Consider the following 24,431-nt stretch of genomic DNA (forward strand, 5'->3'; position numbering starts at 1 on the left):
TGGCTTGCTGTCCTGGTGGACAGAGTTGCCCCTGGGTGTGGGACGAGAGTCACACCCCAGGGGTGGAGTGGGCAACACCACTGTGTTGGCCCTGGTGGTACTATCTGCCCATTGCAATACATCTGTGAGCAAAGTAAAGTTAGGTGCTGCACAGATGGTGTCTGCAGATGTGGAGAAGGGTTCCCCATGGGTTAGCTTAGTGGGCCCTGAGGGTATGGACAGAGGGATCCAACTGGAGTCAGGAAGGCGTAGAACTGGAACATGCCCCTGCTGTTGTGGGCCTGGTTCCTTGTTCTTTCGCCCCAATCAGGGAAGTACATCAAGGTATTGATTGTTCTCCCCTGGCTTTAGGCTGGTAGGGGGTCGTGTTGGACTTTTGCTTATGCAGGGTCATCCCCAGTCTTTTTGCCTCCTGCCTCCTGTTTTTTTCTGACCTGTTGCTGTTGGCTTTTCAACTCTGAGCACTTTACCACTGCTAACCAGTGCTAAAGTGCCTATGCTCTCCGTGTAAAATGTGTACGTAATTGGTTCTCCATGATTGGCATATTTGTTTTACTGTTAAGTCCCTAGTAAAGTGCACTAGAGGTGCCCAGGGACTGTAAATCAAATGTTACTAGTGGGCCTGCAGCACCGGTTGTGCCACCCACAAAAGTAACCCTGTAATCATGTCTTAGACCTGCCACTGCAGTGTCTGTAAGTGTATTTTTACACTGTAAATTCGACTTGGCAAGTGAACCCACTTGCCAGGCCTAAACCTTCCCTTTTCTTACATGTAAGGCACCCCTAAGGTAGGCCTTAGGTAGCCCCAAGGGCAGGGTGCAGTGTATGGATTAGGTGGGACATATAGTAATGTGGTTTATATGTCCTGACAGTGAAATACTGCCAATTTCGTTTTTCACTGTTGCAAGGCCTGTCTCTCAAATAGGATAACATGGGGGCTACCTATAAATATGATTAAAGTGTAGATTCCCCTAGAGAGTAGATGGACATGTGGAGTTTGGGGTCCCTGAACTCACAATTTAAAAATACATCTTTTAGTAAAGTTGATTTTAAGATTGTGCGTTTGAAAATGCCACTTTTAGAAAGTGAGCATTTTCTTGCTTAAACCATTCTGTGACTCTGCCTTGTTTGTGGATTCCCTGTCTGGGTCAGTTTGACAGTTGGGTTGTTTTTCACCTCGCACTAGACAGTGACACAAAGGGGGCTGGGGTGTAACCTGCATTTCCTGATTAGCCATCTCTGCTAGGAGGGAGGGGTGGAGTGGTCACTCTCATCTGAAAGGACTGTGCCTGCCTCTGACAATGCCGGCTCCAACCCCCTGCTGTGTGTCTGATGCCTTGCCTGGGCAAGGCAGGATTTCACAAGTAGGTGTGAGTCCCCTTTGAAGAAAGGTGACTTCAAAGACTAAAATGGGTATAAGAAGGGCACCCAAATCTACAGACTTTAGAAACACTTCTGGAACCAAGAGGAACCTCTCCCTGGAGAAGAGCTGATAGCTGAGGAAGAAGTGCTGTCCTGCCTGTGACTGTGCTTTGTGGAGCTTTCCTGCAGTGCTGCTTCTGCCAGAGTAAGAGGGCAAAGACTGGACTTGGTGTGCCTTCATCATGTGAAGAAATCTCCAAGGGCTTGATTTAGAACTTGCCTCCTGTTGTCTGAAGTCTCAGGGACAGCAAAGACTTCTCTCTGCCAGCACCTGGAGTCTCTGGAGAGACTCCTGCTCTGACAAGTGGTGCCCTATCCAGTCCCTGGGCCCTTGAAAGGAAAGCTGATGGAAACCCAAGGAAATCGACTTCGGCCGACTCCGGACCGACGCCGCTGCTGAATCCGGTAACGCCGCCTGCACCTGACGCCGTGACCTTCGCTGGAACGCGACGCTCTTCGCAGGCCTGACGCCGCTGCAGCCCCGCTGAAGTCTGCGACTCCGTGGAAGTCGCCGCACCACGTCGTGACCGACGCCGCTCGAAGTACACAGATTCAACGTTTCACACAGACGCCGCGATCCCCGACTTCGCGCATCGGCTTGTTTTCTCTCTTCACCAAAGGTACTGTACTTGGGGGTCTACACGTCTCCGTGTCCGGCGCCGCTGGTGTCGGCTTGTTGGAAACAACTCCGTCACGACGCCGTGTTAACATCTCATCGAAGCATTTTTGTTTCTAAGCGCTATTTTCGAGTTTAATCTTTAAAAATTCATAACTTGACTTGTGTATGTCGGATTTTTGTCGTTTTGGTCTTGTTTTGTTTAGATAAATATTTCCTATTTTTCTAAACCGGTGTTGTGTCATTTTGTAGTGTTTTCATTAAGTTACTGTGGGGGTCATTCCGACCCTGGCGGTAAAAACCGCCAGGGCCGTGACCGACGGAAAGCACCGCCAACAGGCTGGCGGTGCTTTCCTGCCCATTCTGACCGCGGTCAGAAAAGGGGATCCGGCGGTTTCCCGCCGGATTACCCCTGGCTGGGCTGAATCTCAAGCAGCGCCGCCATGGAGATTCCGACCCCCTTCCCGCCATCCTGTTTCTGGCGGTTTTTACCGCCAGGAACAGGATGGCGGGAGCGGGTGTCGTGGGGCCCCCTAACAGGGCCCCAGCATGATTTTCACTGTCTGCTTAGCAGACAGTGAAAATCGCGATGGGTGCAACTGCACCCGTCGCACCCCTGCAACACCGCCGGCTCCATTCGGAGCCGGCTCCTGTGTTGCAGGGCCTTTCCCGCTGGGCCGGCGGGCGCTTCCTTGGCGGGCGCCCGCCGGCCCAGCGGGAAAGTCAGAATGGCCCCTGCGGTCTTTTGACAGCGGGGCGGCCATTTGGCAGTTCCCGCCAGGCGGGCGGCGACCCTCTGTGTGTGTTGGTACAAATACTTTACACCTAGCACTCTGAGGTTAAGCCTACTGCTCTGCCAAGCTACCAAGGGGGTAAGCAGGGGTTAGCTGAAGGTGATTCTCTTTTACCCTGACTAGAGTGAGGGTCCTTGCTTGAACAGGGGGTAACCTGACTGTCAACCAAAGACCCCATTTCTAACAGTGGCCTTCTCTGTTTATTGTGAAATGGTGTACTATGCACCTAAACATAGCTGAGCGTGAGTGAAGATTGTATATGTGTGTTTAGATGCGGGCCAGCTTTAAAATCAGTAGCCTTGTTGGTTCTTCGTATGACCTCTTTTGTCCTTGAAGTTATGCCTTGTTTAAGGTGATGTCAGTACCCTGATTGCAAGGAATGACAGTCATCCTTAGGACAGGCAGTGCATAGTGGAAAAAGAAAACAAATGCACTGAACACTGAGAGGGGGGACTACGAGTCCCAGACTGCATTTGGCCCCAGGAGGCGGGCATTTGTTTGCTCCAGCTGCCCCACTCACCTGCCAGCAAGCGCTATAAAGTGACAGAGGGACATCGCAGCGCGGGACACGCTGAACACTGAGAGGGGGACTACGAATCCCAGACTGCTTTTGGTCCCAGGAGGCGGACATTTTCTTGCTTCAGCTGCCCCTACTCACCTGCCAGCAAGCACTATAAAGCGCCCGGGGGACATCACAGCATGGGACCTGCCCGGGCCATGGACGGGCCTGTCCCTACCTGTCGGAGCCAGAAGGAGGCAGGGCTGGGCCACCCCTTTAACATCTATCATCAAGCAGTCCTCGGTACTCTACATTACTTTACATTGTATTGCTGTATTCTTCCTCTGGGTTCTATTGCACTCAAGTCAAAATGGGCAAACAAAAGGTGAGCGCTATGACTTCCTCTAAAGATACTAGCCGCACAGCTACCATAGTACCATACCTTACCATGCCCATGTCCGCATTAAACACCGAAATTGAATCGGTCGAAGAAAGACTGGGGGTATCAAGGAAAACACCTGCTTCCCTGCCCCCTCCGATGTCCAAGACAAGTAAGACCATAACTATGGGAGGGGAGGAGGGCGGGAACCCCCTGGAGGCTAGTAAGGCAAAGGGGCGCAAGATATCAAGCATACAAAAGGGGTGTGTCCTGTAGGACGAACTAAACATCTCCTCTAGTAGAGAACACAACCTGTCCATTAAAGATAAAGACACCATTGTGTGTGTGGAAGATACTGCTTCTCCCCTATAAAACTTTCCCGCTTAGTTTCACACTGCTTAAGTATCCATTCTAACTGTTGTGGATTTTTTTTAATGTACTACAACACAATCACCTATGAGACGTTTCTTACTGTTACCCAGCCAAAGTACCCTCCTTACTCCAATAATACCACTCCAAAGGCACTCACTGCCCCCCCCAGTGTTTTATTTAGCCAATGGACTACTTTATTTTTGAGTTGGTCATCCTGCTCATTACTATTGAGTGACAGGGTTGGGACATTTTCCAACACAATTACGAAAGGGGTACATTGAGGGGGAAGTTGGAGAATTTTGTAGGTTCTTTCCCATAGGCGAATTGTGTGCTCTAAACTCCATCAGCCCTGTACTCCCAGGGGCCTGTCCTCTCCCATTATTCCCTAGAGGTGGAGATCAGGATTTAGCTGGAATTCTATTGCAATTGGTGGACTGTTCCATAGGAATGTTTATCAGCTTATTCGATCCTCCTAATCTAAGATGTTGGCCCTTATGACGTACTGCAGCACAATATTCTGGTGCTGGGCCTCAGGAACAGACCACCATGTCCGGCTCTGTGTTTGGGGTAAGGGTTAGGCTACACCTCGTGGATTCTAGTAGGTGTTTTAGTGTGGGGTCTATACTCTGCAACAAGTTTACTATAGGTTTAAGGGCTTTCTCTAACAAGGATTCCATGTAGGCTTTGCCCCCACAATTGGCCTCAGGATCTTGGGGACCCACAGGTTCCACCCTCTGTTTTTTCCCAGCTATAGGTGGCTTACAGGCCAGGGAATTGCCCGACTTAGACCCGTTAGATTTGGAGACATTTGGCTTGGACATGCTCAGATTCCCAGGGGTGGACTTCAACCTTTGTCCTCCCTCCTTCAAGGTCCAGTGCCATTAATGTCCCGATTTTTAAGAAGGGAGACTGTAATGATCCTGCTTGTTTATCATCTAATTTGTGTGATTGACGCCACCGCAAAGACTTTTGGGAGAATCCTCCTGGACCATTTGGAAGCCTGGGCTCTTGACAATAACATAATTTCCAAGTCTATGATGTGGAAGCTAAGGTCAGATTTGGGCAAGAGGGGTAATGCACCAGCCCCTTTGATGATAGGAAAGGGGTAAGACAGGGTTGTGTTCTTGCACCCTTCCTCTTCACGTTCTATATAAATGGTCTAGAGGAAGCTCTGATTGACGAAAAGGCAGATCCTCCTAAGATTGCCGACAGACCATAACCGGTATTAATGTATACCGATGATTGTGTCCTGATGGCATGAACTGGAAGGGGCTTCCAAAACCTTTTAAACAGATTTGTGGATTTCATGACGGCCTTGGGATTGTCTGCCCAAGAACTGAGCTCCTCAGGTTTATATTGAAGGCATCCAACCGAGCAGTGTGAATACCTTCACGTATTTGGGGATTCCCTTTGATAATGGGTCTAACTGGAAGCACCTTAGAGAAATGAGGGTCACACAATACAACCAAGCAGTGGCAGCTTTATGCAAATTCATTATCAAACTAGGCTGTGCACCACTAAAGCCCATCACCACCATCTATAAGGCAAGGCATAGTTCGATTGTCAGATATGGTGCTGGGGTATGGGGCTGTACGGGCGCATCATCTCTGCAAATAAGAGAAAACACATTTCTGAGAAGTTTACTCACACTCTCACAGAGCTTCCCGCTACAATTCCACATGGAGAATTAGGTCTCCCTTTCCTGGAGGACTTGATTAAGTTAGCCCCTTTAGCCCTCTGGATGTCTGTTTGGACTAGGCCGGAATCAGCTCTCACTCAGACACTGCCTGTGGACTGCATGAGGCTGGATGGAGTACAGAGATGTCCTTTGATTATGTATATTAAAGAGTCCCTGAGCAACCTTAACAGATCAGACTTATTCTTTAACCCTGGGGCCATAGTCAAGCAGGACATCCCAGTAGTAAAAAACTAATTTCAAGAGAAATTGGCTACTGGTAGAGGCACAATTTGGGGAAAGGCATGGTGATAGCTTATCTTCCCTTATGTACCCCATATAAAATCGAACCCTATCTTTTAACTGTCCCGCAGCACCATAGGTTTTTCCTGACAAGGTTTTGCCTGGACCTGGCCCATTTTTTAATGGCTTACTCCCCTAAGGTGTACCACAATAGGGTCCTAATATCCTGTCCATGTGATATGCATACAGAACAATCACAAATGCATATGTTTTTATTCTGTAAGCTGTACAAAGAGCAGAGGAAGGTCTTTTTAATGCCACTTTAAATCACTAAATATCAGGAGGTGTAAGGAAGCTATTTTTCATCTGCAGTTACTCCAGTCTGATTTGATATGTATGGTTATTTATCGCTTTATTGCTGCAGCGATAAAAGAAAGGAAATAATTTGCACAGTTCGGCAAATAATATTTAGATGACCAAATGACTATTTGATCAGGTATGCACATTTTTAGAGGTTCCAATTATGGTAATGATCATCTTATGTACATATAGCCTTTTGCTATTTATTGATGTTTCTTTTTATCTTTTTAACTTATTAATTAACTTTGTGCACATGCTCATTTATGGATATCCCAGAAAGCACATAAATAACACAATCCTTGAAAGCTTTGCCAACGAAAAAGGAAAAAAGCCTTCCCCATCCATAAATACAGCACAATGTGAAACACGTTTTAAAGTTTCACCAAAGACAACAACAGAGAAAGCTTTGCTGGCAATGAACGAACAAAGTAGCTTACAGAAACACATGTAGAAAGCAACGAAAAAAATTGTGCTAAAAAACAAACATACAAGCTCAAAAGTGTAAGGTTAGTAATTGGGCCGTGCTCATTGGGAGGTAAGAACACACCAAATGGAGGGACTTTTACGAAAGATTCACCACATGCAAACAAGCATTTTTAAAGGACACTCGGACAAACACATGAAAAGAAATGGGTGGGCTGAAGCCCACAGATTGAACACAACACGTCTCAAAGAGGCAGCACATGCACTGTCTAGGTGAGACCTAAAAAGGCAAAATGTTGTCCTATTATAGTATCTGATTGAATTCCATGAGTACTGGAAACCTATGACTGTCTGAATTATTCCCTACATAATATTTGCTGATGCTGAGCTTTTACCAGGTAAAAATACAGTATACAGAAATAAAATCCAATTGAGCATTAGCATATGCATTAGTATTAGAAACTTAGCTTTAGTTTTTATAATTTCCATGCATGGATAATGTACTCTACTAGTCTTGATTCTGTAAATTCATGTATGAACATTCATCCTCATGAATCAGTTTTTTTGTGTAGATAAGTTAGGGGGAAAGATCATTTTTTAAAATTGGGCCCATATTTATTGGTGGGTGAAAAGTCCTGCACCACAGGCAGAGTTCGCAGAGCTTTGCCCACTCCACAAACTGCCATGTAGTGGAGTTTTTTTCTCACGTGTGGCTCGCCAACATTAAGTTGGCAAGCGTGAGCGAGAATTTGCGGCCCCTAGTGAGATTTTCTGGCGCTTAAATGCCTCCCGGCGAGATTTCTCAACATGGGTGGTTGTGGCAGGTCGAAACCGCTAAGGATGAGAAAGCTGCGACTTGACTAGAAAATCTACTCGAGTGGCAGAAAGAAGCATCATCCTGTGGTGCTACGTTGTGCAGTTCACTCCACTTTTACAGTGTGGAAGAAGCTCCCATTGCTGAAAATCAGCAAGAGCAGCGCAGCATGACCGGTTTACCCACTTGCGAAGCTCTGTAGAATCTCGCAGAGTTTTTATGTAACTCTGTGGAATTTCACAGAGTGAAACTTCGCGAGTTCCACCCAGGCCTACCCATAATATTGTTAATAATTCAATCACTGGATGTCTTATGTTTGTTATTAAAGATAAACGGTTATAAATATTGGTGCATGTCAAGAAGTATTTGAATGGGCAGCTACTTAGTAGAAATGTCTATTGTGTACATTTCTTTGTTCAGGTGTAGCTTAAGTAAAACTAAAGTAGTTAATGTTATATAAAAGTGTTGTATAGGCATTTTAAAGCACTATTGGTCGCCCTGATTGCTAGTAATGTTAGATAAAGGGGGTATTGCTTTTCAGATTTTCTTGAATCTTAACTTCTTTTAATGATGCCTTTCTTGTTTTCTTAGGTTTTGACCGGAATCGTCACATATATTGTTTTTTATCCCATTTCATTGATAATCTTCACCCACCCGAATGGGTAATTTGTACTCAAAAGGGAGTCTCTTTCAGGATGGACAATGGCATGTACTGGAGTTCAACACCACATGGGATCAAAGGTCAAAATGAGAGAGATGACACCTGCCGGTTCCAAGTGAACCTGCAGAAGTCCGGTAAAGTTGAAATCCTAGATTACAAGGACGAGTACCTACATCCCGATATAGGTTATTGTGTCCAGACAGTCAAGGACAGGAGTAAACCCTTCACAGATTATGAAGTTGATTATAAAAATGAGAAGGTGATTTTTAGGGCCTCCAATGGATTTTTTTTGTCAAGAATTTACTACACTGGTATTGAACATACTGTAGAAGCTCGAAAAGAAAGACTTGATGTGTTCTGTCTTTTCCAGCTGATTGTTGCTGATATCTAGGACTTGGCTTTAATGATGTTATAATAATTTTACAGACAACAACTATGAAAATGCATTGGGTAAACTTTAAAATACAACACAGTATATGCAAATTAGATGAATCATTATCAGATGGTTTGAACTTTAGAAGTAACATTAGATAGGAGCCTCCAAAAATGGTGTCAGGTTCTCTAAAATGGTTCATAGGGCCGTACAAAGTGATTTATCAGTGCAAGCTCCTTAATGCAATATAAATAAGGCACACGTCTTTAATCTTTTTCCATTTTGTATAGTAGTCTTCTTTATTCTCTCTTTTCACTTCAACTTCAGCCAAGCCAACACGTGTTTCATCAGTTATGTAACCCAATGACTGCCTCAGGGCTGTGAAAAACATACATATACAACACTGTAACATCCGTTTTAAATATGTCCCATTATTTTATTTACGTTATTTCATCAAGTCAGTGCTTGTTAACTTGAAAGGCTCTAAATCTTTCACTCATTACATATCCACGTGTTCAAATTTCGCACTTCCATATTAAGTCCCCATATCCCCAAATATATCCCCTCTGTGCATATTATTGAAAAAATACATAAAAATGTCTCCCCATCATCACCCATTATATCTCTATATACATATTGTGTCCTTGCATGCACGCACATTTGGAACTGATCCCTAATAAGGGACACCCTTGTCTGTTGTCCTTATTTCCCAGTTCATTTTTCATTAACCTTTAAATCTGTACCTTATCGCTTTATGAGTTAGAATCTGTCTTTCTGCTCTTTATTCAATGTACCCAAATGCTGTTCTTCGAACTTCCAGGTTTGTTATAGTATTAAGTATCTACTGTGCAAAGAAAAGCCATAGTAATTGGAATGTTTTTTTTTAAATATTAGTTTATCCTCCACTCCAATAGGAATTTTGGGGGTCATTATGACACTGGCGGAAGGCGGAGAACCGGCGGTAAGACCGCCAACAGGCTGGCGGTCTTACTTTGTGGAATTATGACCATGGCGTCATCCGCCGGTTCTCCGTTCCGCCCACCAGGGCGGAGACGACCACTGGACTGGAGACCTGGGTCTCCAGCCCGGCAGCCGTCACTAGACCGCCGGCGGTATTTGGACCCGGCTTACCGCCATGGATTTCCAGCGGTTTGAACCGCCATAAAATCCATGGCGGTAAGCACTATCAGTGCCAGGGAATTCCTTCCCTGGCACTGATAGGGGTCTCCCCCACCCCCACCCGACTCCCTCCCCTACCCCTCCACCACCCCGGCCACCCCCCAAAGGTGTCAGGGCCCCCCTCCCCACCCTGACCCCCAACATCACATCCCCCATACGACACGCACGCAGGCACCACCTACACACTTACACGCACACACGCTGACATACATGTCTACATCCACACACAGTCAGACACGCACACCCACATTCAAACATACACGCACACATCCATACAGACATACCCACAGACATACACGCCTTCATTCCCATACACACAACACCCCCGCAAGCATACACGCACTCACACACCCCCTCTACATACACACATGCACACCCCCATGCACCCACACAACAACCCCTCCTCCCCCCTCCCCTCACGGACGATCAACTTACCTGGTCCAACGATCCTCCGGGAGGGGACGGGAGCCATGGGGGCAGCTCCGCCGACACCACACCGCCACGGCGAATCACAGGACGTGATTCGCTGGGCGGTGTTCTGTTGGCGTGGTGGTGGAGGTGGAGCAACCTCCACTTCCCCGCCTCCCGCCAGTATGGTTGTTGGCGGCTCTCCGTCCGTAAAAGGACGGAGAGCTGCCAACGGTCATAATAGGCCGAGCGGAAAACCGCCACCACTGGCGGTCTTCCGCACGGCGGTCCCTCGGCGGTCTTCAAAAAAGACCGCCACGGTCAAAATGACCCCCTTAGTTATTAATTGCCCTCCATAATATGCTTACTCCTTAATGGTAACATATTTTTAATCAGTTAAGGTCCCCATAGGTCTAACACTAGGAACTTATTTTTCGCTGGTTACTCCCACTGTTCTTAGAAGAATTGTCTTGCCTAATATCCTTTTGGAATATCCTGGCTTATCTGATCATTCACCCACCTTATGTCCAACTTGTGCTTTATGGTACTGATCTTGTCCCAGCTCTTCCACAGGTACCGCAGACAATAGAGCAATATAATCTAGTGCCACCTAGACTAAAACTATGTTAGACCTAGTCAGCTATCTCTCCTAACCAAATAAACAAATATATGGTTCCAAGTCAAGTGGTGCAAAGTGGGTTAAATATCAGTGACTTAGATGAAAATGTAGTTTCATGTAACCTTTAATAGCTCAACTCATGGTTGTCTTGGAATATTGCTGTGTTGTCACAGCTGTGTGACCCTAAATCCCATAATTATGCTTAACAATCTACAGGAAGGTAATCTGGAGCTGGTTGAAATTTATAGCTCACATGTGGATGCAGTCAAATCTGGGCACCGGCCAAAACGGTGGTTATGCCATTGATGTCAATAAATGTTTATGGTTCAAGGCCACAGAGTTGTAAAGAAATTGTGCAGTGTGCCTTGACATCCATGCAGTGCTCATGTTAAGATTTTGAGCTGTATTATATTTATTTGTAAGTAAAAAGTTAAAATAAGTTCTTCAGTGCATGTGAGTGCTTACCCAATACATATGCTTCTTTACGATACCAATAAGAATCTAGAATAGGAATCTGTGTATGTAGTGTTCATGAGCAGTGTTGCCATTTAATGACGAAAAGAAAATATTTATATTTTTTTACGGCTCATTTTAGCCCAAGGCACTCCTAAACAGTTTTTAGAAGTTGCAGTAGTAATTAGTACATCACATTGTGGGGGTGATTCTGACCCCGGCGGTACAAGACCGCCGGGGCCAGGGTCGGCGGGAGCACCGCCGACAGGCCGGCGGTGCCCCGCAGGGCATTCTGACCGTGGCGGTTCAGAAGGGGTAAACCGGCGGTCTCCCGCCGGTTTACCGCTGCCCTTAGAATCCCCCATGGCGGCGCAGCTTGCTGCGCCGCCATGGGGGATTCTGACACCCCCTACCGCCATCCTGTTCCTGGCGGTTCGCCCGCCAGGAACAGGATGGCGGTAGGGGGTGCCACGGGGCCCCTGGGGGCCCCTGCCGTGCCCATGCCAATGGCATGGGCACGGCAGGGGCCCCCGTAAGAGGGCCCCACAAAGTATTTCAGTGTCTGCCTAGCAGACACTGAAATACGCGACGGGTGCAACTGCACCCGTCGCACCTTCCCACTCCGCCGGCTCAATTCTGAGCCGGCATCCTAGTGGGAAGGTTGATTTGCCCTGGGCTGGCGGGCGGCCTTTTGGCGGCCGCCCGCCAGCCCAGGGCAAATGTCAGAATCACCGCAGCGGTCTTTCGACCGCGGTGCGGTGTTCTGACGGCGGTACCTTGGCGGATGGCCTTCGCCGTCCGCCAAGGTTAGTATTAGGGCCTGTGTGTTTGGTCTTTCACATACACTACATTACTGATGCATCTAATGTTAAAATGGGTGTAAAGGACTTGATACTCCATATATCTAGGGAGCTGCATCTGTATGATCCACATGAGTGTGGGAAAGGTAAAATAGTGTCTTGACGTTAACACTTACCTCGACTAGATGGCAGTGATGCTTTGCCTCTCCTTTTCACATATATGAAATTAATTGCTATCATAAGGCAGCAGTAGCTTATTGGCTAAAATATGTAAGGCTTATACATAGTACCATTCTACATAGAGGAGGAGGTGGTGTTTTCAATAAATAGTTATGTATCTTGTATATTGCCATGACAAAGGGTGTGACTGTTGAAGGGTTGAAGTCAGTTCCAACTAGGATCAAGAGCCAACATACTTTTGGTGAATGGATTACCATGGACTTCACCTTTATTATATTTATTATATGAGAATGATTTGCAATCCACACAGGACACATTGTGGGTTGTAAATTACTTTCTGACTCAAAGAATATCCTTTCCAACTGATTGCAATAAATAGGAGGAGGGAGTTTTAATGGGGCGTCCCCTCATCCAAACAAATTCCAATTTAGTGTATCAACAGTTTCAACCCATTGATCTGATACTGACAACCATCAAGGCAAATGCATTTAATCTGCATCTTGGAAACTGCCCCAGTGGCACAGCTTCCACCTTGTGAATGTGTGCATATTGTATTAAGGGGAGCATGTATACTGTTCCCTCCACTCTTGCCCTCATTATCTTTCAGTGAATACCAACAGTTTATTTTTGAATTCAGCCTGTGTCTCTTTAAAAGACAGGGCTGCTTTAAACAAATGGTAATTACGTCCTGCAGTGTTCCATCCGTGCATTTGAAGCCATTTGCAGTGAGTCACAAAAAGTTGCTTTATCAATATTATTAATAATGTAGGCATCTTTATAACTCTAAATGGATTTTTGTGATGCCACTTGATCAGTCTACTTACAAAATAAAGAAGGAGGGGTCATATACCAGTCATTGTCCATAAAACGCACACTGCTTTGCAACTCAACTTTAGTTAATTGTGCCCTTACTTATAGCTTTCACAGATGCTTTATGTATAAATGAGTAGGTTAACAACTAGATTTTCTGATCCCATTTTAGGCATTATGGGGTCATTCTGACCCTGGCGGTCTATGACCACCAGGGTCGCGGATGACGGAAGCACTGCCAACAGGCTGGCGGTGCTTCATAGCCCATTCTGACCGCAGCGGTAAAGCAGCGGTCAGAAAACCGGGGCCGGCGGTTTCCCGCCGTTTTTGCCCCGGCTGGGCGAATCCGCCATGGCAGCGCTGCAAGCAGCACTGCCATGGGGATTCTGACCCCCTTACCGACAGCCTGTTTCTGCCGGTTGTCACCGCCAGGAAGAGGCTGGCGGTAACGGGTGTCTTGGGGCCCCTGGGGGCCCCTGCACCGCCCATGCCACTGGCATGGGCAGTGCAGGGGCCCCCTAACAAGGCCCCGGACGGCTTTTCACTGTCTGCCTAGCAGACAGTGAAAAGCGCGACGGGTGCTACTGCACCCGTCGCACGGCCGCAACACCGCCGGCTCCATTCGGAGCCGGCTTCTGTGTTGCAGGCCTCCTTCCCGCTGGGCCGGCGGGCGCTAACATGGTTAGCGCCCGCCGGCCCAGCGGGAAGGTTGGAATGCCGGCAGCGGTCTTTTGGCCGCATAGCGGCCAAATGGCGGTTCCCGCCTGGCGGGCGGCTACTGCCGCCCGCCAGACTTGGAATGACCCCCTATATGTATTGATATCGTGGAGGATGCTTCTCAGCCTACAGACGTGACCAGCTGGGCATCACAGCCGATAATCGCATTAAACAGACTAGCCAAGCAACAGCACCCAGGACCTGAAATGTAAAGAAGGGAAAATGAATCACTTAGATAAACACAAAAACAATCATGTAGCTGCAGTTAAGAAGTATCTTAAATGTAGCAAATACAGTCTTTGATGTAAATTTCCATTCTGAGGCAATATAAGTACTTGTGTAGATATAAAAACTGATGTGGTACAGGGAAGTTTTGGAAATTGATACAAAGAACACTGGACTTGAAGATGGGCTAGGAGACCTTGTGCCATTTTTGCTAGTGACCGATGTAGGGCAAAGATGTGTTATTGAAGCACATGAAAACATAAATGATGATTTGAGGCCTCAAGCATCAAGAAACCAGTACTCATGGAGTATATCAGCTTTAACTGTACAAAATAAAATGTGTGCATCACATCGATTCCCGTCCTAACTTACCTGACATTATCTTGCATCATTTTCTTGACGTTTGACTCCAATTGCTTGTAGTTCACTTATGTAGTTCACCTATAGCTAACTGTTGATTACTCTGTCAAGGGAATGGGGATGAATGGTAAACAGCCTCTAAATAATGGTACTAATTTGTATTGGTTTATTTGTCTTACTGAAATGCTTAGGAAACTGTTTGCCGAATATCTTCTGTAGTGTGGGCAAATGATCATCAGTTGCTACCAGGCAGCCAGGGCGTTTTTTCTGAAGGGATTTTTTCCCAGGTAGGCGAGCAATAGTGCTGTACTCATAAACATTTCTAACAGTTGTACATGTGCTAGGTTGATTTTTTTCCAGTACCTTCTACCATAGTAACTAATATTATATGAAGTGGAAATCTACACTATTTAACTTACCACCCTGGTAACTCAACACACATACACAACTCTATTGACTGAGTACTGTAGCAAACTATACATAGCAAGGGCATCTTAAAACAGTGTTGCTTCATGGTCCACCATTTCTAGAATTCATCCTTTTCAACCAAAAAGTGTGGAAGAGATTTTCATATAATAATGTTGAATGATGGTCTTTTGAGTGCACTAAGGCCTTTTTAGACACAGAATGGTTTACTGTATTTTAAGGAAGAAAATTATGAGTGGTTCCTGGGTGACACTGGCCTAATAGAGGAGCTATACAGTTTTAGATATTCATGGATAATTTGCTTGAAAGCTGGTAACATACTAATCAAAATGAATAAAAAACTAAAAAAGTACTCAATAGCTAAGGACAATATTAGTATCACATTATGGGATACTCCATTTCTGTTCCAACTCAGTACTTGCTAGTATGGCATCTTAAGTTGTCATGGACCTCTTGCATTTTTCCAGTTCTTCTAATCTATACAGCTATACATGTATTTGTTTCTTCCTCGTACCTAACCATTTTGTTCCCCCATTTTTTCAAAAGTAGCCTGCAACTGTATTACATTTATTTTCAGATCTATGAAAGATATGATTGAGAGTCTTTTTGCCTCTGGAATACCTTTTCATTCAATCCAGTACTTAATCCCCTGCCCTTTTTAATTTTCATTTCACAAAACATTTGTCTCAGATGCTAATCTAACATGACCCTGTCCTGATCAAGACCTATGGATTGTTACATCCAGGTTGAAACATGGAGTGTGTTCAAGTGCCTTAGCTACATCCTGTGGATACATTTACAGGCGTACCAAACCCAAATCTGTTTACCATTTGGCTCTACCATTCACTGTGCACTGCCCTTTTCACACTGCACCAAAGCTCTTGGAAATGATTATCTATTTTTTAAATGTGTTTTAATGTGTATTTAATAATGTTGCTATCTCAATATGAACACTGCGTTTTTAGCAGTTTCGTTTTTCATAGAACTGAAATGAATAAAAGCATGGTGTACTTTGAATATTGTGTTGTTTAAATGATTTTCACAAGTGTTCAAGAATGAAGAACCCCTGTTGCGTTATATATACTTCATCTTAAATGTCATGAGTTACCAGGGCACACCAGAGCAGTCTGTCTAGCTAAATCAAAACATGCGGTTTAGTAATAAGGGTATTGATCACGTCTTGAAAGTGTAGTAGATTTATTCTTTCCAAATTGTGATATATCCAAAAAAAACAGCTGACAAGAATCTGCAACCTATAAGAAACAGTTTAAAGATATCATGCAACCAGTCATCATGACAGAGAGGGTCTAAAAATATACTATGTAAATTCTTTGAAATTAAAATGTGACTATGGTGCAAAAACTGTTTATCTGATTTAAATTGATCACAGAGCATGTAAAAATGGATGCTTTTGTCGTTGATAGAATTTGCCATGCCATTAGTGGCATCACATAATAAAGGAATCGCTGATGCATTTATTATCAGCCAACTTACTACAGAATAAAGTTAGGTTGAATACTGTAATCGCGTGCCGAAAAAACTTCATGTATTTAAAGCATGTGAACATGAAAGAACTTTAAATACTCTGTAGGTGCATTAAACACTAGAACTGTAATTATGGTTTGGGAATTGTGATTTAGGGTTGTACAGCAGTTGTTTTGTTTATACTGTGTACCTTTACATTTTTGTTTCAGGACTTACCTTTTGGATACCTCTAAGTTGCCACCTTCTGGAGGAACGAATTGTAGGAAGCTCAGTAGTTCTTGAAGATGAACAATATTGCGATCATAACAAAATATTGTTTAATTTTTGTATTCCCTTTTAAAAACTATATTGCATTAAACTGGTATTGTGTGTGTGGGGGGGGTTTGTGTGTGTGTGTGTGTGTAGGCATGTATGTATGTATTTAATATCACTGAATATATTATATAAGGACACCTTTTTTTTTTTTTTCAACAGACTTCTTGAATATGATATACCCTTAAAAGACATTAGCTTATTTTTGGAAGTAGTTGATATTTCCTTCTTCTCCGATAACCAATTACCATAGGTGGTCTGTCAAATCCCTGCAAATAAATGGGTTTACTCATTTTAATTTCTATTCTTAATTTGGATACTCAGGTGGAAAGGGGTTCTATTATGAATAAGTCCAATTCATCCCCTGTCGACGAAGTATGGATGCAGTAACAGGAGCAATTATAAGTGCTAATAATGGGAGGGCTCCAGGCCTGGGGGGGTCCCGATTGATTTGTTTAAATCAAATATAGCCTTTCGGGGCACTACTTTAGTTACTAATGTCTTGAGGGCAGCCACAATGAGTGATTTGATCGCCTCATGGAGGGAATCTGTAATCGTCCCTATCTTTCAAGAGTGTGTGTGATAAGAACTCCCTTAGGTGTTACCGACTAAGTTCTTTGCTTGATTCTACAGTAAAGGTTCTTGGCCTTGTCAATTTGGGAATCCTGGGCAGAGGCTAACTCCTTTTTTAGCCCTTTACAGTACGGGTTTCGTCCACGTTTGGGCACAGTGTAGCATGCTTTAAACTTAATACTTTTAAGAAATAAATATGTTTTCGCTAAGAGAGGGGTTTTGCACATGGCCTTCATGTACCTCTCTTGTGCTTTCGATCTGGCAGACAGATAATTGTTATGGGATCTGATTAAACAGACTGGTATTGAGCCCACCTTATTAAGTATAATGAAAAGTCTACCTCAGAATTCCACAGCAATTGTACTGCTCCGATAGAGGTGACAAGGGGGTGTCAGGAAAGGCTGAGTTCTAGCCCCCTTTCGCTTCCTTGTTTATATTAATTCACTTGAAATAGCTCTAAAGACCTCTAGTGAAGATGTTCCTAGGATCGGCTCCCAAGCAGTCCCCACGCTATTATATGCTTATAATGTGGTTCTTTCAGAGTGCACTGGGAATGGGCTACAAAATTGTTAACTGGTTTTAGTGCTTTTATATATGATTTGACTCTAAAATTAAATCAACAAAAATCCAATGTCTTGCGGGCCTAGAAATATTAATCCCAAAACATTTGTTCTTGAGGGAAGTCCAATTACATAAGTTCATATTTTTTATTATTTAGGAATTAAATAGAAGGGGGCATTGGGACAGGCTGTTGGTTAACAGAGCACACAAAATGGAGGTTGTTGCCAGTGCCATTTTTAGGTTCACAAAAAGGCTGGCGCAGACTCCGGTTAGGGACTTTGTCCATCTCTAAAAAAGTTAATGTCTTGCAGTGGGAACATAAGGAGAAGGAGTATGATGCAACTGGGAAACTCCAGGCAGCTGAAAATAGTTTTATGTAAGCACCTGGCCTTACCTAGATCCACTGCAAGCTTTATTACACACACTGAAGTGGGCCTGAGGTTTACAGAGGATCAAATTAACCTTGCACCCCTTTTGCGATGGCTAAAAATATGGAATACCCCAAATGCCAACTTTTATAGGCAAGTGTTAGGTGATTATGTTACTTAGAAAATATGTTTGCCATTAAATGGTTGTTTTATATTAAAAAAGCTTTTTTTAGTTTAGAGCATAAACATTTTTTGTTAGCCCCAAAACTATTGATAAAATTTGCAGTCGCAACTTAAAGCAGCCTTTGTGTCTCATTGAGATGAAAAAATATTTTTAGGTGTTTTGAATATGTCTTTAGTAAGGGGCACATCTCTCCAAACAACAGGCCTGGAATCATATCTGGTTTGGATAGCCAATACACAACATAGATTTTATCTTACACAATTTAGGCTCAGTTCTATGCACTTTTTAGTGGGTTTTCCCCCCGGTGGATTCTTGGCATGCTTCTCTTCCTTGCTGCCCCTGTAATACAAATAATGCCCTATCCACTTTGCATTTCACTATTTTACACTTTATATGAATCTTTGCAATTACGGTTTTTGAGACCAAAGGCCACATGTATCAAAGTACTGATTCGCATTTCGTAAATAGCGAATAAAAAAAATAGCTGTTTGGGAAAAGCAAAATGGTACGTAAGAAAATAGCGATTCCCTAATAGCGATTTCTTTAAATTCGCAATCACAATTAGGGAATTGCAGTTAGGGAATGGGACTCCATTCATCCTTATGGGCTGAAGGCCCATATGTGCGAATGGTTTTGCATTTCCTAATTTGCGAATTCCTTCTAGGAATTCGCAAATTGGGTAATGCAAATCCAAGGGTGCTGAAGGCTTTATGCCTCCTTTGGTGCAATAGAGCATATGTAAAGCTCACACATGCCCTAGGGGCATGTGTGCGCTACATGGCACTTTTAAAAATGCACATGGTTACCACTAAATTGGATTTGGTGGTAATTGCATTTCCTAAATGCCCAGTTCGCATTTAGTAAATTCATGTTACATGTAAATAGGAAATCGCAAATAGGAATTCTTTATTTGCGATTTCCTATTGAGGGAATCGCAATTTTTGATTCCATATTTCAGAGTCGCATTTTAGGGAATTGCTAAAAATTGCAGTTCCCTTAAATTGCACTGCAATGCCTTTCATACATCATGTAAGGCGATTTTGCATTCACAAACGGTGGAATCTTAGGATTCACACCGTTTGCATATGCAAAATTTCTTGATACATCTGGCCCCAATTCTTTTAAAATCTTTTACCTCCCATAAAGATGGGTTTTATTGCCTACAGTCTCTCTCTAATATTGAAACCCGTACTGCTGTTCTCAGTTTTATTATTACTGCTATTAAATTGAGAATATTTAGGTTATTGATACTAACGTCCTTGAAACTTGTACTGCTACTCTTAAGTTTATTATTGCTGCTATTAAATTGAGAACACTTTATGCACTTTAGGCCATTGAAATTAATGTCATTGAGGGATGTAGCTATACATTTTATTAGTTTTAATTTATTTTGTTGTTTTAAATATATATTATATCATGCCAAATTAAAAACTCTGATTTATGCTCAAAGTATTTTGGCTGAATAAAGATTATTTTGACTTGATATACCTTCACTGAAGACATGCATTACTGAGCGATCAAAACAGTTTTTTTACAGCCTAATATTAAAAGGGTTTTGCAGATTCACTGATCAACCTAGACAGTTTTTTTTTTAAAGGAGGATATTTAAGGGTTTTTTACAGACTGACAAAAATCTTTTTTCAAGCATCACCTCCTGAAATTGTGGTCATTATGGTTAATGGATAGGTTGCTACATTTCAGTTCCATTAATACAAGATGTAAGTGTTCCACAAGTACAGACAAGGAAGTCAGCAGCTTGTGAAGCAATAGTCTCTTGCTCAGGGGCAACAAAGGAACAAGGTGTAGTTGGATTTCCAGGTTATATTTATAACCAACTTCTAAGAGCTATATACGGCAACTGCGCCTAATCCAATGAAGGAAGGTAACTTTATTGCAAAGATATAGCTTTCAACACTGGGAAACCCCACACCTCCTTCCAACAGTGGTTTGTATATGGCGTCCCTAGTCAGCCTTGGTCTTTTATTGTTCCATTTTTTTTTCATTTGTTGTACATTTTAATTGTTCAATAGTTTTTCATGCTCCTCCTGTATTTTTCAAATAGTCTGTCACAAAGAAGTCACCTATCTCCCAGACATCTTTACAGGGGTACTTAAGATTTGACAGCCTGCTGGTGAAATTGGACTTCCCAAAACCTTGGCCTCTTTAGTCATGTACAGGATCTTCGTCAAGGCCCCACAATATCTAGTAGTTTGTCTTGACTATGGCACCACGACTTGTGACCTCTTACGAATCGTGCTAAACATGTGGCAGTTCTAGTGTTCATCTCTGGTGCTGGGGCAACATTGCCCTCTACTAAGGTTGTGGACACTCCCTTAGTCTTCCCCCGAACTACTTGTTTGTGTGTGTCTTTTAGCCATTTGGCCACATACTGGTTTCCCTTTTCGGTATGACTTTGAGTGGTAGATATCCCAGGGGTCCAGCACGTTGGTGCGGACAAAGCCTTTGTTTAGTTTTAGCCATTTATTTCCCCAGATGGCAACCAAGACCTGCTCAGACTGGATTTTCACATGAACCTCCTGGGTAAGTATTCCTGTCATATCTATCATTATCCCATGCCAGAGGCTCCTTTATGATTAGCATGTTATCCCATTTAATTCTGTGACCATAAGCACTGGTTCTTTCAGGCTCCCAGGCAGAGGGTATTGAGTGTACGGGCAATTGTGGGAGAGGAATGCCTCTCCGCACCTCTCAAAGGCACCTTCCATTTTTTTTAGGCTTGCACCTTCCATCTTTTTTTTAGGCTTGCACCTTCCATCTTCTTTTAGACTGACCTGTTTAGGTGTATGCTGTGGCCCTGGGTTGTGAAATTCTTAGGGGTGACATTATCATCTTCCCTCATGTAAAAGGGTTATAGATGGCTGGCTATCATCATCATGATCTTCCTTCCCTAAGGGCCTAATGTGTTCTGTTGCACCCTCTGCTCCAAGCCTACTGAGTCTACCCATCTTAATCATATAGGCCTGCTCCTACTGGGTTCCCATGAAAAGGAGGGGAGTTTAGAACTCCTTGCCTTAAATGTAAGAGGGTGCTGCCTATGCTGAGGACTCAAAATCTTATACTGCAGGCCTTTAGGTGCTGTCTTCTTTCCTGGTCTGGATAGGCTGTGCAGATAGCACTCCGCATCATATCTGCAACAGTGGGCGAGCCAGTGACTTAATGTATGCCTGTGATGGCACAATTGCAACTGCTCTCAAGAATATTCCCAGTGGGGCCATGTGGAACAATGAAGTTCTGTACCCAGCAGACGTGTCAATGACTGGATACACTGCACAAGAGCGCAGAAGTAGAGAAAGGGTTAAGCTTGCGACTTGCCTGCTTGAATGTGACAGGGAGGGCTACCCATGTAAGAAGGGTGAAAGGAGCTGGAGTCAGTGATGACTGCTCTGATTACATCTCTAGTCATGCCCTCCAGGTTAGTCCTGGGAGGGGTTAGGCAATCCCTGCTGTGTGGTTCCCGATGATGGCTCTGATGTATCAATGGCCAAAAATGTGTAACAGGCTGCCTCAATTTAGGAGTTTGCCTGCACTCTTAAGGGATCGCCTACCAACAGACTCTATATCCCATCTTGAGAAGTGAACAGAGTTTATCCCCCAGTGGGTTGCAAGAAAATAAAATGTGTGCCAGGTGAGACTGCACAATTAAGAGTGATATGTCTGTATGCAAGTAATAATGACGTCCTTGGGACTGGACTGCATTGTATGACTGTATATGTGAGTAAGCCTGTTTTCAGGCCATTTTGTAATTTTTTTCACGTCTTTTACAAATTTCGTTTTCAACTCAAACTAGTTCTAATTCTTTATATTTGTAACATCTGCACTACAATGTACCACACAATCGCCAGCCTGAAACTAAACAAGCAGCAAGTAGGTTGTGTACAGGCCATCTAAAGGTTTGCTAAGAGGACAGGAGAACCTGCTGATGGGTTCCAGTAGGTGACCTACAATGATGTGGACCTCATTACCCCATTGAAAATATGGAATCAATGTACAGGAGCCTAGATAGTGTGCTCAAATGGATCCAGCCACTGGTAAGTAAACATTATGAGAAAATAAAAATAGAGGCCTTCAACTCCTTTAATCAGAGGATTCCATTTGGTATATCTCATCTATAGAGCATCAATATCCTCCCTCTGTACAAACTTATCAACCTGCACCAGCCTGATTTTCAGATGCATGTGATTTACAAGTCCATCTGTGACTGTTAAAACGAGGTAAGAAATCAGGCAAACATCATGAGTGCTTGGATCATACATTGAATCAGGAGCCTTGTTTTCTTCTTCAGGACAGATGCAAAGGTCCTAGTTCAGGAAATGCATAGGACTGTGTGACATCCCAGATTTATGTGGGCTAGCTCATTAAGGCCAATGTGGTAATTTAATGCATACATTTCCAACTTTCCATGCTCTGGAACTTTCTATTGCTTCTGCAAACAAACCACTGTTTAGAACATTCTAGATCGCTACTAATTAAAAGGCAGAATAACTGCATGATGTTGTAAACAGACCTCCCCACACGATAATAGACTAGTTGCACCTATGTACCAGGCAGCGATACTAGCCCTGTATTGTATTTTATTGTATTGTATTATATAAAACATTTGTAAAGCAAACTGTGACCAAGAAAACAGGTATCCTGGCGTTGCAGCAAACTGTTTTACACAGAAAAGGAAACAAGTTAGGCCAAGGGGACCAATTACTAATTTGGGAAAAGCCATGGTTTCAGGGCTTTCCTAAAATTCAGCAGCTCAATATGCCCCCTCAAAATCGTTGGGAGCACATTCCACATATGTGCTGCTGTAACAGAAAAGGAACGTCCACCAAGGCAGGCTCTGCGGAATCTAGGTAGAAGGTTAGCAGATGCAGAGCCTACATTAGTCCTCGGAACATATCTGTTTAGTCTATTTCTGAGTGGACGTGGACCTTTCCCATGAAGAGCTCTGTAGACTATGCACATAGGTTTAAAGTGGATCCTCTATTTAAATGGGAGCCAGTGCAGGTCACTAAGGGCGTTGGATGTGGTTGATCTTCAAGACCTATTCAGTGCCGACTTTGCCACAGCCGATTGGACTCGAGTCACTTAATCAAGAAATCAGGGCTCCCAGCAGGATGGCTTCACAACAATTCAGCCTACTTAGTATAGTACTTTGGACCATTAATGGTTTGGCAGATAAAGTAGGAATGGGAGAAGTTTTCTTGCAGCAGGGCACAACAGACACCGGCAACTTTATTTACAAGTGTAAAATGAGAATCAAAAGTTACCCCAAGATTACAAACTGCTTCAGATGCACACAGTTCCATTTCCATAGGAAGTGGCCAGAGATTAGCAGGTAATGAATGTTGAATCTTAAGCGGGGAGCAACAAAGAAATTCCGTTTTGTCCCCGGTTAATGTAAATAATTCATTTTCATCCATTTTATGATATATCATCCATTTTTTAAAAGAGGTGACTAAACATTCTGGCTATGGGATTGAATCAATTGAGTGTCGTCAGCATAATTGATCACCGGGAAGTTATGCTGTTTTATTAGAGAAATCAATGTCTTCAGATACACATTTAACAAAATTGGGCTGAGAGTCAATCCCTGCGGTACCCCATGTTTGATACCTCTAAAATCCGAACAAAAAGGGAGCAGTGCCACTGCTTGGCAGCAATCCTGTAAATAAGATTGTATCCAATTTAAGGCAGCGTTGCCATCACCCATAGAGGACAGCCTGGTCAAAAAGATTTTACGATTGACAGTATTAAAAGCTGCTGACAGATCAAAAAGAACTAAGACAACGGTCTGAACATTTGTTGGCTCTCTGTTGTAGATCGTCCAAAGTACACACCAAGGCTGCCCTCAATCTATGACCTTTTAAGTCTGGATTGAAAATACTATTGGCTTTCTGTGGCATGTAGGAATATGTTTCTGATTTTTTGGACGATGCAATAGGCACACTGGACAGGGGTTGGGACAACCTGCTGGAACTCGATCATGTGTATCTAGATAGGTATGAACAAGCCCTAACGCGGAGGACGTCTGTAACATAGATTAATATGAGAAGTAGAGATTCATCATATTCTCTCTTTATATCGCCACAGAAAACATTCAGTTAGCCATTTAAGAGAAGCAAATCAAC

At 43.6% G+C, this 24,431-nt stretch overlaps 1 protein-coding gene across 3 annotated transcripts in view; it reads left to right on the forward strand.

Moving 5' to 3' along the window:
* Positions 1-24,431, forward strand: part of LOC138299196 (stonustoxin subunit alpha-like) — an 80,990-nt gene that overhangs the window by 54,272 nt on the left and 2,287 nt on the right. Inside the window, exon 4 of one of the 3 annotated variants that reach the window (XM_069237300.1) lies at positions 8,189-8,517. The exons of 1 other annotated variant lie outside the window; for it this stretch is intronic. In XM_069237300.1, coding sequence (XP_069093401.1) covers positions 8,189-8,517 — 329 coding nt within the window. The remainder of the gene's footprint in view (positions 1-8,188; positions 8,518-24,431) is intronic. One more of the 3 variants, XM_069237298.1, reaches the window with a different exon arrangement.

The sequence above is a fragment of the Pleurodeles waltl genome, chromosome 6, assembly GCF_031143425.1.
Source record: "Pleurodeles waltl isolate 20211129_DDA chromosome 6, aPleWal1.hap1.20221129, whole genome shotgun sequence".
In the NCBI taxonomy this organism is placed as follows: Eukaryota; Metazoa; Chordata; class Amphibia; order Caudata; family Salamandridae; genus Pleurodeles; species Pleurodeles waltl.